The sequence below is a fragment of the Notothenia coriiceps genome, unplaced genomic scaffold, assembly GCF_000735185.1.
Source record: "Notothenia coriiceps isolate Sejong01 unplaced genomic scaffold, NC01 NC01_scaffold00037246, whole genome shotgun sequence".
Classification (NCBI taxonomy): Eukaryota; Metazoa; Chordata; class Actinopteri; order Perciformes; family Nototheniidae; genus Notothenia; species Notothenia coriiceps.
In genome coordinates this window covers 21,922,494-21,938,042 of record NW_011369947.1, presented here as the reverse complement: position 1 = coordinate 21,938,042, position 15,549 = coordinate 21,922,494, and the positions used below count along the sequence as shown (strand labels likewise).

General features: G+C 44.5%; 2 protein-coding genes across 4 annotated transcripts in view; one reads left to right on the top strand and one right to left on the bottom strand.

Moving 5' to 3' along the window:
- LOC104966124 (stromal interaction molecule 1) overlaps positions 1–15,549 on the top strand; it is a 583,137-nt gene that overhangs the window by 77,651 nt on the left and 489,937 nt on the right. The window lies entirely within an intron of this gene.
- On the bottom strand, positions 339–10,177 carry LOC104966120 (zinc finger protein 865-like). 2 transcript variants are annotated; one of them, XM_010795266.1, is made up of 3 exons: positions 9,579–10,177; positions 9,101–9,199; positions 339–5,782 (listed from the first exon to the last, which is right to left on the bottom strand). In XM_010795266.1, the coding sequence occupies exon 3, from the start codon at positions 5,383–5,385 to the stop codon at positions 1,354–1,356; it is 4,032 nt and encodes a 1,343-aa protein (XP_010793568.1). In that variant the 5' UTR covers positions 5,386–5,782; positions 9,101–9,199; positions 9,579–10,177; the 3' UTR covers positions 339–1,353. The 2 variants fall into 2 exon arrangements, with proteins under 2 accessions (XP_010793568.1, XP_010793569.1); XM_010795267.1 differs by having other exon boundaries at positions 9,681–10,177.

Sequence of the window (15,549 nt, the reverse complement as noted above, 5' to 3'; positions counted from 1 at the left end):
AACATTAGATTATAGGAAGGCCAATAATATTTCCAATAATACATTCAATGTAATATTTTAAGTGAGCTCTTTCCTTCAGTATTTAATTGAAATGTTCCTAGGAAACAGGAATATTTTAAAACGAACCACAGGTTAATATTAGTTAGATATATAATCTTCAGGTGGACGGGTGCCTTTAGCTTTAAACATTAAATTAAACAAAAAGTACCATTCAGATGTTTTTTTTTTAATTTGATTTAGGTTTTCAACAACTCACTTTTAGGCAAAGAAAAAGGATAGTATTTAGTAATATTACATGTTTTAGTTTTACAGAAAAGAAAGAACATGTTGGACAGGACCTAAGTAATGAACTATGTGTACACGTTGTGGTTACAAAAATTGGGCTTCACTGTGGCAATGAGGGAGCGGGTAAAGGGTACTGGGGGGGGGGGGGATTATCACATCGATACATATACTCATCCTGCTGTTTTACAAAGACCCCACCTCGTTCCCTCCCACCCATACAATACCAACAATGATAAAAGAAAGGATACTTGGAGTAAAAAACAGCAAATAATCAATATATAATAAAATATAATACGAATTGTTCAGTACACTCCGGTTATTTCTGTTGTCCTTTTTCGAATCCTGAACACATTAAAAGTTGGTTTTCTTTCCACGCCTCTTTACAAACATGACAAAAGTAGTGTACATTAAAAACATGGTCACCAATACTTTTCCTTTTTCAGTCACTTTAGCACATCAATCTGCCTTTTCGTGACAGATTAGACCCTTTACTTATCTTTCTTAATAGATTAATTTAGCTTAAAAGGGCAGGGCAGATCTCAGTATAAAAAGTGGGAGATTCTCCACTGGGGGGGGGAAACAAATAAACATACAGAGCAAGAGACACAGACTATACGGATTAACTGTGAATAATGTGAAAACAACTTGAAAAAATAAACAGGTACTAAAAAGGTACCTCACTTCTACAATCCGCATCCAATCCATATTATGCGCAAACACTGCTAATAGGAGGAATAAAATAAAACATGATGATGAAACTGGATTAATGCGTTTTTTAAAACAGGTGCTACTAAAAAGTGTGTAGAGTTCCTCCACCCTGCAGAAGGGTGATGAGGGCGATTTAGGGCCTTTTGAAGTCCTCATTTCCAACCCCCTCTGCTGCAGTGAGTCAGGATTGTATACAGATTTATCAGGGTGCATTGTGGGGGTATTACGGTAGTTACACTAAACCCTCCCCACTTGTTCTGTTAAAAAAACGTGCTAGCTCTTGCTTGCTTCTTGGATTATCTAAAAAAAATAAAACATCAAAACAATCTAGTCTAGAAAACAGTCTTTTTTTTTTGTTGTCTACTGGCTGTACTCAGTCAGTACTGTTGATCTCTCGGGCTGAACCAGAGCCGGCAGCGCTAGCGGGGCCGGCGATTGGTCGCTTTCTGGCAGCGGGGACTTCATCTTCATCAGTTCCCAGCCCCTGCTGATGGGCGGCCCCCGGCAGCAGAGGTCGTGGCGGGCTAGGAGCAGCGAGTTCCAGAAGCGGTGTCGACATTTGGAGCATTGGAACGCGGCTTGCTTCAGATGCTTGCCCCGGTGTTTCAAGGCTTTGTGTAGTGAGCTGCTGCGCCTGCCACAAACCTGGCAGCGCAGGCGGGCGCTGCGGCCTGAGGTCCTCGGAGGATGCCTGATGGCGCGGTGGACCAGCAGAGCACCCGGGAGGGCGTAGGTGGCGCTGGGGCAGATCGGGCAGGGGAAGCGCTTAATGGGGATTTCCATGGAGGAGAGGCCGGTGACTGTGACGGCGCCTCCGCTCCACGACTTTGCCTTCACCACACAGCCCTTTACCCTCAGCTGCGCCAGGATCTTTTTCTTCTTGAGCGCCTCCTGCAGTCTGCCCCTCTTTTTCCTTAGAAGCATCAGCTTCTTGCGGGTGTCTTTACTCAGAGGAACACCCACCAGCTTTCCGTCTCTCATGATGCTGTGGATCAGAACTTGCTTTTTAGTTTTTTTTTTTTTTTGACCAAGCCGCTTTTGGATGTTTTTCGAGCGGTAGTGAAAAGGGTGGTGTTGTTGATGTTGCTGCTGCTGCCCAGGAGCCCCTTGTTGCATGTTTGAAGACCCGGCGTAGTTAGAACCTGACCCTGAGTCGTAGAAGACCGGGGAGTATCCCGAGGGTTGGGACTGGTTGACCCGTTGGCCGTTGCGGTCGATGCCGTGCTGAGACAGCTTGTGGCGCACTAAGCTGTTGGAGTAGGCGAAGGCTTTACCGCACACTTCACATCGAAAGGACTTCTCCAGCCCGACCCCTCCCCCGTGGACCGTCTGTTGATGTGCCGTCAGGTGGAAGTAGTGGCGGAATGATTTCCAGCACACTGTACAGGTGTAAAGCCTCTGAGAGGGGGTGCCAGATGTGGGAGACTTTTCTCCTTGGGAGCAGGATGAGAAGTAGTCAGAGTTTCCTGAGGGGCCGACCTGACTGATGGCGGCGGCGGCGGCAGCAGCAGCAACAGCAGCAGCGGCAGCACCTTTGACCCGCCTCCCCTGGCTGTCGATCTCGCCTTTCCTGTGCAGCTTCCCGTGTCTCACCAGGCTCTGTGCATAGGCAAACATCTTCCCGCACAGATTGCATTTGTAGTTCTTTTGACCCGAGTGCACGGTCAGATGCTTGGTGAGGTGGAAAGGCTCGCGGAACATTTTGCCGCACACGTCGCAGGCGTGAGGTTTCTCGCCCGTGTGGACGCGGGTGTGGCGCCGCAGCGTCTCCGCCCTCCTGAAGCGTTTGCAACAGACCTGACAGCTGTATGGCCGCTCTGACCCATCTCCTGGAGGGGCGGGGCTTCTTCTCCTCCTGACGATGTTGTTTGGGTCTCTCTTCTCTCGGGGCTTCCTTGGCCTCCGGGGCTTTGTGTGGGGCTGGCTAGGGTGGGTCAAAGGCAATGTGGCACCGTTGAGGCTGGATGTAGAAGACGGTCCGCTGAGGTTACCAAACCCCAACCCTCCGAGGAGGCCTCCAATGATATCCCTCCTCTCTCCGTCCCGACCTTCAGCGTTTAAATCACAGGAAGCAGCAGCTGCAGCAGCGATGGCTGACATCGCACTGCTGGTGACTTCATCCTCTGAATCATCCAATAGGGAGGAGAGGGGGAGGTGTGGCTGTGGTTGTTGCTGCTGCGGCGGCTGTTGGTGGTGGTGGTGCTGCTGCTGTGGCTGTGGGTGGGGGTGCAGAGTTGGGGCTAATGGGGCCTTACGCAGAGTTTGGTTGTTCATTTCACTGGCTAGACTCTCTGGGGAGTACAGGGACGCTGGTTGTGATCGCCTGTAATCGTCCACCCCGCTGTAGGGCGAGTGATTCTGGTAACGGTTTCTGGAAAAATCTGTTGCATACTTGATATTGGCCATTGCTGCCCCATCGTTTGGGAGTCCCACCCTGTTTCCACTGCTTCCCATTTTACTGCTGCTGCTGCTCGGGTTGGATGATACGCTCCCTTCGCTGCTGGCGCGGTTTTTTGAACTCCGAGGAGGTTTGCCACAGGCCCCTGAAGCAGCGTGGTTGAGAAGAGAGGTGCTCTCCCGGAAGCAGCGGCCGCAGGCCGGGCAGCGGAAAGGCTTATCGTCGTGAATCTTCTCGTGTCTCGTAAGAGACTCTCGCCGGTTGAAGGACTTTTGGCAGATGTTGCAGGCAAAAGGCCGGTTTTCTGAGTGGGTGACGCTATGTTGGATGAGGTGACCCCTCTTTTTGAATTTCTTCCCACACTGACCACAGCAGAATACCCTTTCTGGGCCTGGGGAGTTACAGTCAGACTTCCTGCTTTGGCTTTCTGGTGTCAAGCCGTGGCTTCGGAGATGCCTTCGCAGGCTGGAGAGGTGGGTGAAGGTTTTACCACATTCACCACAGTGGTAGAGGGGTTCTGGCTCCGGCTGGCCGGATGAACTGTGACTGTCCTGGGATTTGGACAACTGTTGGTTACCGTTGGCTACAAGCACAGAGGTGGAATTAGAAGGAGGGGCCGACGATGAGGAGGAGACGCTGGAGGATGACTGCTGTTGCCGTGAGGATGATGAGTGGTGAGAGGAATGCTGTGGCTCACTTCCGATGCCACTTATCCCAACACCCCCAGGTGCTCCTCCCACGAGGACCGCTGAGGAGCTCTGACTGTGCCCACTCGAGCTGCTGTGGCAGTTACTGACACTGCTGCTGTGAGTGGTCTGGAGGCTAGTCTCGGATTTCCTCTGGGGGAGGTAGCCCGCCATTGCTTTCTTTCTCCTGCTTCCTCCACTTGAAGCAGATGAAGACGAGCTGTCTCCTGTCTTTGCATCGTCTTTAGAGAGGGACAGGTGCAGGGGCAGGGGGAGGGAAAGGCCAGCCTCTTGCTGCATTAGCGATGCTATCTGGTTAGAGGAGAGGACTGGAATGCCTTGGAAATCAAAGCCACCCAGAGGGGCAGGCTGGGGCGCCGGGTGGAGAGGGTGAGGGTGGTGAGTGTGGCTGTGTGGATGAGATAAGGCGTGAGAGCTCAGCTGCTGTTGCTGCTGCTGGAGCTGTGGAGCTGAGTGGCCGTGGCTGTGTGCAGAGTGGAGGGAAGGGGGAGGAGCCAGGCCAGAGTTGGAGTCGATGGGCCCTTGGCTGAGACCCAAACCCAAGTGGTTGTGAGTGCCTTGCTGCACGAGGAACTGCTCCAGGCTGCTGTTGGTGGGGACGCCGGAAAGGAAGTACTGGTTGGCAGCCAGCATGCAGCTGAACTGCTGGTGGAGGCTGCGGGGGTCGGACTGGCCCACTAAGGGGACCGCAGTGCTGCCGGAGGGGTGGTTGGCTGAGGAGGTGGAGGAAGAGGGCGAGGAAGTGGGGGGACCAGCAGAGGGCTGGGGGACAGAGAGGCCTGGATGCAGCGGTGGAGGTGGGGGTGCGGGAGTGACAATCCCACCGCTGCTGCCGCTACCAAAGTCAAAGCGTCCCATCCCAGAGTGGAGCTGCTCCTGAGCCAGAGCAGCCTCGGCCGGGTGGAATGGCCGCAGGAACTGGGGGTATCCCGAGCTCGCGCTCCCACTGCTCATTTTACTGGACTTTCTGGAGCTGTGAGAGGAAGACGACTGGCTCTGATGAGAGATTGATGAGGGGGGGGCACTCATTTTGGCAAATAACGAGGAAGAGTCGGCGAAGGCATTACTCCGAGAACTCTGGAGGGGTCCTAGGCCCAGGCCGGAGAGCAGGCTTCCTGAGCCGTCAACGGAGGGCTGGTGCTGCTGCTGGAGCTGCTGCTGGTGCTGCAGCTGGACCTGCTGCTGGTGGCTTAGCTGCCGCTCTAATCCCAGGCCTTTAAACTGGTGGGCCTGGTGTCCGCTCAGCATCTCTAAAATGTCCATGGGGTACTTGCTGAATTGGAACATCTTCCAATCCGTGAGGTGCAAAGTGCTGCTTGCACTAAGCCTTTAATGCTAGAAACAGCTGGGACAAGTTGGGATATTCAGAAGTAGTCCTGACCCCAAACTTCCAACAAACTGCTATAATCCAAAAAAAGCAGATGCTTGATTTTTTTGTATCACTATTAGTTTTTCCTTCAAGAGGGAAGCCTGCAAGTGCTTCTGGGAGATTTTATAAAAAAGGGTCATAAATAGGCATTAAACTAAATCATACTAAAAACAAGAGTCTGTAGTGTTTCTTCAAAGTGTTCCATAGTATTTAGAAAATCAGGTCAGCAGTTCCATGGAAAGGAGTGTGCTATATCAGCGGAGGGAGAACCATTGGTTGTTGCCTACTGTCCCCTCATGGAGTTCTTGTGGCAACCTAAAGAATGAGAGGGGGACAAGAAACAATAATGTCAGAGATTTAGTGACTTGATACAGAGATAAACAAAACACTTTTGGCACAGAGTTCAACAACACTATGGTTTTTCTTTCACTCAGAGCCTAAACAACCTGGGTGCTGAATGTCTCAAAGGGAACCAAAACAAACAACTAAAATGTGTCTTTAGGGTGATCACTACAGATTGGCTAACTCTGGCACATTACAGAAATGTTGATTAATGTGCACTTTCCATGTTAAATATATGAATAAATATATAAAGATTAACATTTATTTATTTATTAGCCTCAGTAATCTTTATTTTACCTTAAATTACATTTTAACAGTTCATTTATTGAGCCTGCTGAGGAATTATTGAGGATGTATTATTCATTATTGAAAACGTGTTTTTTCTTCAAAAGGTGCTTAGTGTAATGCATTTATTTCTTCTAAATCTTAATTTCCCACTAAAGATAAAGTCTAATGAAAAATATTTGTCTAAAAAATCAAATGATATCGACAATATCCCGCTCAGACTCAGGGGACAGTTAGGTTACTGCTTATTTTTTCAGAATGAGAGGCCACAACAGTGCAATTATCTTTCTGTAGTAATCTTAGAAAGCACACTGCAATATGTATTGTTTGTACAATCTGGTCAAATTCTAATTGGCTGGCTTTCTAATATCAGCCAGCTTTAAACCAATGAATGAACACCTGCTGTTGTTAACCTATATAACCTGTTGCAACAAGACTGTATTTTTATCTTAAAATAGTTAAAGAACTAAGGATATCACCTTGCACAATGTGTTTTTCTGTCTTTGTTTTAATGTGAAAGGAGTTTTAATCAAATGATTGTTTAAAAATTGCATTTTAGAGACAAAGCAGACAAACAAAATAAGAAATGATCTGAAAAATGTATTATGACATATTCGTTATATCCCTTTAAAGTGCTGAAGTCTAGGATTTGACAGATTTATTTGTAGATCTTTGCACGGTATACACACTTTTGAGAGCAGTAGATAGAGCCTAGAGGGAAATGAAATGAGAGTGTGGCTCAAAATGCCACATGACTCCTGTCCACCTCCTGCTGGATAACATGGCTGCCAGCTATGACATCTGCTTTACAATTAGAAAAAGATGCTTCTTTGTTCCGCTGAAATCCACAACTTGCTGCTTTGTCTTCCGACCAAAACATTAGCCTAGAACAGAAAGTATTTCATCTGTGTTGTCTGGATGACATCCTTTTTTTAAAGACTGAGGTTAACTTTGCACTTGATTCTGACCTCCTTCTGGCTCGACATGAATGACTCTCCCCTGGGACAGAAACCAGAGAAGCCAAACATCCTTATTGTACCGTCACATCTGCGTACAGTCTGAAGCTTGGCAGAGTGACAGGAAATTCATATACAGCAGCAATATATAAAAATTAAAATCTGAAAACCAGAAATAAAAGCAGATTTCTTTCTGAAGAATACGGAAACCTGCTGTTACTTAAAGCAATGTGTGGCTCTATGTGTGAAACGTTTTTCAAAAAGCTAAACGCTAATGCTTCAATGTTGATATTTGTTTGAAAGATGATGAACACAAGGCCAAACAACCGCGATATTAATAAGAACGATGCTCCTGTTATATATCCAGCTCTAAGAAGTTTATTTTCCTTCCGATCATGAGATAATTGTATGAATCAGATTCTCAAGGAAAAAGGAAAGCATCTGGACCAGACAGTAGGGCTTGAGCTAAGAAATGTTCTTTACAAAACAAACACTTGTCCAACTTCAACTAATTGGGAAATGGGCTCTGGTTTCGGACAGAGGGTGAAAAGAGGTGCTGCAGCACAGGCAGAATGAGAAAGATTAAGACCTTTTTGAACATTAACGCATGAAGACATGTCCCATAGAGGAACACAATACAATTATGAAACCTAAAAAAAAATTGCGTTATAGGGCCCCTTTAAAATCCCATAATGTTGTGGCATTGTGCAGTAACCAAGGAAAACGTATACATGTTACTATGACAATATATTGAGCTATAACACAAAGATAAGAAACGTCAGTTTATTTTGATTTATGATACATTTATTTTAATCTAAGTAAGAAACATAAGGCAATGGGCAGTCAAACACGTGATCCCCACCACAGAGTTTCAATCTAGATCTCTATCGGGGAACTAGTTCACACATGTTGCGCCAGGTGCTCTTTCAAGTAGACAGAAAGGTAATAATCTGTTTATCACATGCTACTGATTGTTTGCCTTTAAAAACACTTCACAAACTCTCAGCCAGCACCCACCCACGATGTATTTCATTCAACAGGTTGACTTTGGATGTGTTCAATGTGAAAACCCTTTGGAAACATGTAGTTGTTGATTGGTGCATTTCATCCTAACGGTATGCCATCCATTGAAACTGCTATTTTAAGTCTGTTTGCTGCACTTTGGTTGGTGGGTCAGAGGTGGAAACAAATATATCCAATGTGAAAAATCCGTATAAGCACTCTGTTCAAAACAGACTAAATGCACTCTAAAAGGGCATACACATGTGTGAACATTTGTGTTAAATTATCTCAGAAAAACATAAGAAACTGCAAGATTTGCAACAGGGTGTTCATCACATAATGCTTTCTACATTTTATATACATAAGGTTCGACATGGCTGAATGTGACCCTGGGCTCAAATCCCCTTAAGAGTGAACACTCTGCCTCCCTGTGTCCTGTTACATCACGGGAGCAAAAAAAACGTTCTACCTGAAGGACTAAAAAAAATAGAAGTAGAAGTACCGAGTATAAATAAAGTGCCAAGATTATGTTTAAATTAGTTTTAAATCTGATGTGAGGGATGTTGTACACCTGTACATACATATTGATTTTTATTTTTCCAACATAAAACATTAAGAGGGAAGTAATTTATTAATTATTACCTCATTGAGTTTGTTCCATGATATCAATATAAGATAAAAATGTAGGCAAAAAATGCAATAGCAAAAGTAGTGTATTACTGGGACAATATTATCTTTATAATAAAAGGGGCAAATTGAGATATACACAGTAGAATACATAAGTGAACATCCTGTTTTAAGCCTTGTCTAAACCCAAACAAACGTTTTGATCAGGTAGTCTGCGCTGCTGATTCTGCATCAGTGTTTGAAATAAGCATGCTATTACTGCTCAGATATATGCGAGTATACATGAGCTGATGCTCCTTTAAGCCCATATTTTGTAATAGGCACTATGAGTTACTAGCGGAGAAAGCACACCGGACAAATTAAAGCTAACATTTAGTTTGAAAATTTGGAGTTGTGTGATTTCATGTTGTGTCTATCTTACCGGCTGATCCACAGGTCTGGGGCTCCCTGCTGGACCGCGGCTTTTAGGGGAGACACGATTGCTTTCTCCGCCGACAAGTGGTGTCTTGAGGCAGACAGCCTGAAACACATGCACCGATGAAAGAGCAGGTTAGATGGAAAGACATGACTGTTATCACTCATCCGCCAGAAACTACTAGCATCCATCAATCACTCCATTAGCTAACGGTAACCAACTACCAAAACGCTGCGCTGAAGACCATGATATAATGTATAACACATTTATAACATTAGCACATAGGTGTTTTTTATTGAGCTACACTGTGTGAGTCAAAGCGTTGAACTACAGATAAATATAACTAAACTGACATAAAGGAGGTATCGCGTTTCAATAGCTTTGCGCTAGCACCACTAGCAGACTAGCTGTGCGCTTAGCTTGGCAGCTAGCAAATTAGCCAACATCCCGCTGCTGGAAACAGCTTTTGTTTTTGTTTTCTTACCTTGTAGCATACGATGGCTAGGTGCAAAAACACCTCAGAAACATGGGAGTGAAATTGTGAAAACATCAAGCGGGGAGTGCGCCGTAAGAGCGGTGTACCTACTGCCCGTCAGCGGGGCCTTTTTCTTCATCCATGGAAAAACACTGTGAAAGGCCTGGCTCTCCATCGGCCCGGGAGGGCTGCTTTTCATTCGCTAACAAAAACTATTTCCGCTGGCCTGGCCCGATATGTCCATTGTTCGCCGCCTCAGTCCTACAGCTCCCCCGGTTTACTGCTCGTCCTCTCCCAAACGGCGCCTTTGTTTTGTTTGCGTCGTGTTTTTCCGTCTTTTCTCCTCGGTTGGCTGTTTTCCGCCCCGTGTCAGATTTAGGTGTCCCCCCCTATGGACGACGGCTCCTCCGATGCTGCTAGCTTTAAAATGGTAGTTTCCTGTCTGCATAATGGTTCCGGGTAGAGCCAGGCACAGGTTGCTCTGTCCGGCCGAGACCACTCTGCTGCTGCCCGCTCACATCCACCTCTGCCCTTCAGTTAGCAAAATATGGGTCCAATCCAGCATGATGCTCATGAATAAATAAAGCGTGTGTACGCTATGTCCGTGTGTGTGTGTGCGCGTGTACGTGCGTGTGAAAGCATGTATTGAGTCCAACACAAATATATCTCAATGAATTCTGATACTATGTCATTAGGCTCCTATGTGAAGTGTGTGTTTTCACACTAAATGTGTGTGAAATGTTAATGAGTCAATTAAAGATATCATTACGGCGCGTGCTGCATAACACGTGTGTGTGTGTGTGTGTGTGTGTGTGTGTGTGTGTGTGTGTGTGTGTGTGTGAGATGCATGTGCTGCTGGGCCTATCGTGCCTGATTTGCATTCAATTACATGTATCATTATAGTACAGTATTTCTGCGCTGCCGCGTGGGTGTGTAAGGATATGTGCCTAATGTGTGGTAAAATAGTGAAAACAATACATTTCCGTTTTGGCTGCACTTCTGAATGTGTGTACCTGCATGTTTTTTTGCAAATGCAGGTGTACAGATACAGATACACCTTTTGATTTTATTTATAATCCATGTAGGGAGAGTAATATAAAATGTTTTATCAGTGTTTTATTTGATCCATAAAACACTGCTTAAACCAGGTCTAATTAAGGCTCAATGGGAAGGTTAAAAGCCATAAAAGTATTGAATGATTAATTGGATTTTTTTTTGTGTGAATGTAAGGAGGACTTTGTTGATCTCAACCTATCCCAAGTACATTAACAATCAATACAATCATACAATACATATTGAAATTCATATCATAAATATCTAAACTAATTATAAAGTATTTTTGATGTTGTGAGTCTGCAGCAGTGAATCTGAGCCCACCTTAATAATGTTTGTCTTCTGTAATTTCCTCCTTTCCTTAAATTAAGAACCCTAATGAGATTAATAATTTGCGCCAAATTGGGGGAGTGGTCGGTGGAGATGTGTTTTCCCCTGTGCAGCCTCAAATTGCTCCCTTTGGTCTAAACACAGGGAGGCTGAGCTGATTTCAGAAACACAATAGTTGGTATCACACACACGCAAGCTTACTTGTTTTCACTCAGATTCCCATAAAACCACCGCTTGATTGTATTGTTTCGTTTGATATTTTGAACATCAATGCTTTCTTTATGTTACTTTGTGTCCAGACATGATTTAAAATCTTCAGCTACTTTGTTCAATAAAATTAAAATAAACTATGAATTAAAGTCTACATTTCCCAATCATTTTGGTTTCTGTACCAACACTATAATTAAATTAAAACAGAAAAATAAAATAAGAAATTAGACTTATACAGTGAGGTAAGATTTTCTATAACAATACATATACAAACAGATAATAGATAACAGCAGCTTTGCAAAACATGTTGAAAAGAAAAATAGCCTTAAAATACTTCCTTTGTATTACCTTTAAAACCTCCAAATGTGTGCCTGAAAGCCAAAGAGGCAAATTGCAGCAAATAGAACAGAAAACAAGGTTTAGTGGGATATTTTTTTATTGTTATTATCAATTAAACAGTATGGTTCCTACAAACTCAAGAATTGATCACCGTTAACAAAAGGGTTGCACATCTGTGAGACCTTTGTTTGGATATTCTTGGAAATAGACATATAAGGGTATGTAATAAATAAATGTATCATACAATTTGAGGTATGCAGAGTAGCTTTGAGAATATAAATATGCCCATGCCTCCCCCTCCCGGTGGTGAACACACACTCACACACACACAAACTGCGCATACACACACATACAGGCACACGGTTTAATCATCAGGGGAGCAATTAACTAAACATGGATAACAACATCTGAATCAGAAGGTATGAGGAAGGATGAGACATTAAAAATACAACTGAATGTCACGTGTCATTTACATTTCGCCCCCTTTTTTGCGTCTCTCTCTTTTAAAGTTAATGAGATGTTTACGTTGTAAAAACCACAGGGCCTTTCCAGTCCTGTCAGTCAAACGGAATACATTCTCCCCCACGACCCACTTTATCAACAACTCTAACTCGCTCCTAATACTGTATTTCCAGCTCTTGTACCCCGAAAGTTCTGTTAAAATTAGCACAAATGAGCAGCTTGTTCATGGAAACCAAATCACTTTTTGCAGATACATATTTAGCAGCGACACAAACTCATCAGCCGAGTGACGGCCGTTTCACTTCTAATCAAATACCAAAAACTTGACACAATATAGGCCTTCGATAGTTTACAAACGTTTTAAAAGTCCTCGCTTTGGTGAACGTAGCTCGACAAGAAAAAAGCTGTGATTGATCAATGTCCCTTTTAGCTAAATGACGACAGGCCTTTTTTCAAATGTCATCACAAGTTGATATGAACACGTAAACTCGGGTCTTCAAATCGTCCTCGTGAGCTGAAGACACGACCCGAACTTTTGGTAAAAAATGAGGTTCTGCATTCCTAAGAAGAAGACACTGAGAGAGTTACACACACGGGCACACAAATTAAAACAGACGCATGTACATTTACACACATACACACCGTGACATCATAAGTCAGCACTATGACATCATCAACACTGGCTTTTGACATCGTCATGCGGTTCGTCTTTTCTCTTTTTGATTGCATCAGCTCTTTTTGTTCTGGATAATACAAATGTTTTTTTTCTTCTTAATTCCACTAAGAAAGTTTGAATATTGAAAATCCAGGATTACACATTGAAATTCACAGGAAAAAAAAAAAAATTCAAATAAATAAATGAAAGAAATCATAAGAGCATTCGTCGTCTGATCAAGGGGGAATCCTTACATGTATGATCATAAACCATCAACATGAGCACGTGACGTGTGTCGTAGGAAAATACTTAAAAATGGCTGGCAAGAAGCGTCGCTCAGTAATCAATCATGTCTGTCTTTATCGAGGGGGAAGCTGAAAACCTTAGACAAGGCCTCATGAGTCCCTTAAAACCCGTAAAGGGGAGATCCAGCCTGGAAGGCAAGAAGGTCCGTCTCACAGCCAGAAAAAATAAAAGTACAAAATATGACATCATGGCCAACATGTCCTCCCGCGACAGAAAAATGTAATCATGGTCGTGTTTTTTTACATCAAGTTCATTTGTTTTACAGAAATACCTTGCATGTTTATATATTTTCTTTCTACACAGGAACAAAAAATAATGTGCACAAGCATGCCTGCCGACACGGACAAAATGGAAATGAGAAGCAGACACTGTAAAGAGCACAGACACAAAGATAATTCGGTATAGCCCTTGGTGTGAAGTGTCCATTGTCCAGCTCCGAAACCCATCTGCCCCCCCCCCCCCCTCCTTCCTTTCATACGAGGAGAGCAGCTCAACTTGCAGGTTACATGTGGCGATCGAAGCCGGTCAGTGGCACAAAGAAACCCTTGAAACTCACAATGAGACGTTTTTAAACAGTGAGGGTCCGCCACAGTCTGCATGAGGATAGTCAATCTTTGAGAGCGGTCTTATTCCAAAACCGTTTTTTTTCATTTAAACTAATCGTTACGCAAAGGGTCACAGAACAATGTTTATTTGATGATATACACCCACTAGAATTCACTGTACAAAGTTAAGCTAAAACCATACTGCAGAGTGGATTTTACTTTGAAGGCCCGGCCATTCTATAAAGTGGTGCAGTAGCAATGTTAATCTGCATGTCTTAGTTAAAAAAACGTGGTGACATAGTGAACACTCGCAGGCCTAGTTGGTGAACTACAGTAGATAACGGGCTAACAAGCTAACGAACACGCTAGCAAGCAGGGAGAACTAGAGCTAGCTTCCTTTTTTTCTGAGCTGGGTAAATTCAGTCAATTATTTGATTGAAGAGGGTAAAAAAAGGTTTCTGATATCGCCAGGTTTTTGCTAATGACCAGCTTGTTAGCTCGGCCACAAACAGGACAATAAGGTCAAACATTTCATTATGTTAATTTGAGCAATTTCGCCAAAATCATTTAATTTTGCCAATATATTTTGCTGTTTAAATGCTGCTGTGACCGGGCCTTGAATCAGTGTAGGTCTTTATTTATTTTTTATCCAAATTATTGGATTTTATGTAGGTTAAATAGAGCCATAAAGGCAGTCTAACTGTTCTTGGTTACATTTTTGTTGCAGAGAATGTTTTCCTTTAATGATAGTCTAATCACAACAAGGGAAGAAAGTTCACATAACCAGCCGAAAGGTTATAAACTGGCCTGCTAAAGGATTGACAAAACCAAGTATACACAAAGTCTTACATGGCTCAGTAACGTTAGTACTATTAATATCATCAGGTTCATTTCATACAAAAGCAACTTGTTTGGTTTTTAAATACTTTTCATAAATACAAAGGACAAGTCTGTCTCCGGCTCAGCGCTCTCCATCATCCGCGGTGGATTCAAAGACAGATGAATCTGTCGGAGCTCGAGGACTCAGAGGACAGTGCAATAAAACTCAAGGACAATTCAACAAATTTCACTCGGCTGGTATCCTTCAATAAAAGTCACAGCGAATACCCGGCAGCCTTTGCGCTGCATTCAGGTGATATTTTTTGCCCTTTTTAGTCGACATTTCTGTCTTCCCTTTTCAAAAGAATGGCTGAATATTCTCTTTTTCAACACACAAGGTGACGAGGGTGAGATAATCAATTGGCTATACTCAGTGTGAGATTAGTGATGTCATCCACCACTTTTTGTTTTATGAAGGGATAAGGGGGGGGGGGGGGGGAGGCTATTCGTTCAGCCCCGTGAGGCAGCCAGCTGAGATCAAACCTCTTACCTCCTGCTCATCTCTCCACTAAAAGCCTCTTCATCTTCTCTCTACTCTCATCTTCCTCAATCTGCTCCTCCCTCTTTCTCTCACACTGTCACCTCGTTCTTACTCCCAGTCCGCAGTCCCTGCACTCCTCCGCCTCCGGGGATGTAGTGCAGCTGCTCGATGGTGTTCTGCCTCTTGTTGGCAAAGGCCATCCGCCGGGAGTTGGGGTGGCCACCTCCGCCCCCGCCGTGGGGGTCCCAGCCGCCGTGCATGCCCATCCCCGACATGGGGGCGGAGCTACGGTCACGGTCACGTTCCCGGTCACGTTCCCGGTCCCGCTCGCGATCGTGGTCGTGGCCCGGCGTGGGGTGGGAGTTCATCTTGATCATGTGGTGGCGCTCCATGGACGGCGTGACGCAGATGTTCTGCTGCGACTGGGCCTTGTGGCTGAGCCGGCCCATGGCTGGCACCATGCCGCTCCTCTCACCTCCCCCCCCAACCATCATCAGTCGGTCCTCCAGACGGTCAGGTGACACCAGAAGCCTCTCGTGGGACCTGGAACAAAAAGCTCCTTCATTTAAATTGTGCTCACAAAATGCCTGAAATAACAGCTTCATTAGGCCTTCAATACCCGAGGACAATTCAACATTATCATTTATTTATCTTCAACTGATCATTATTATGGTAGAAAGTCTTTTTATTTCTTAAAAACGCATTTTTCCTAAAATAATA

Bases quoted from the DNA above. Each gene is read 5' to 3' on its own strand.
- LOC104966120 (XM_010795266.1), bottom strand. From the start codon at position 5,385: ATGTTCCAATTCAGCAAGTACCCCATGGACATTTTAGAGATGCTGAGC.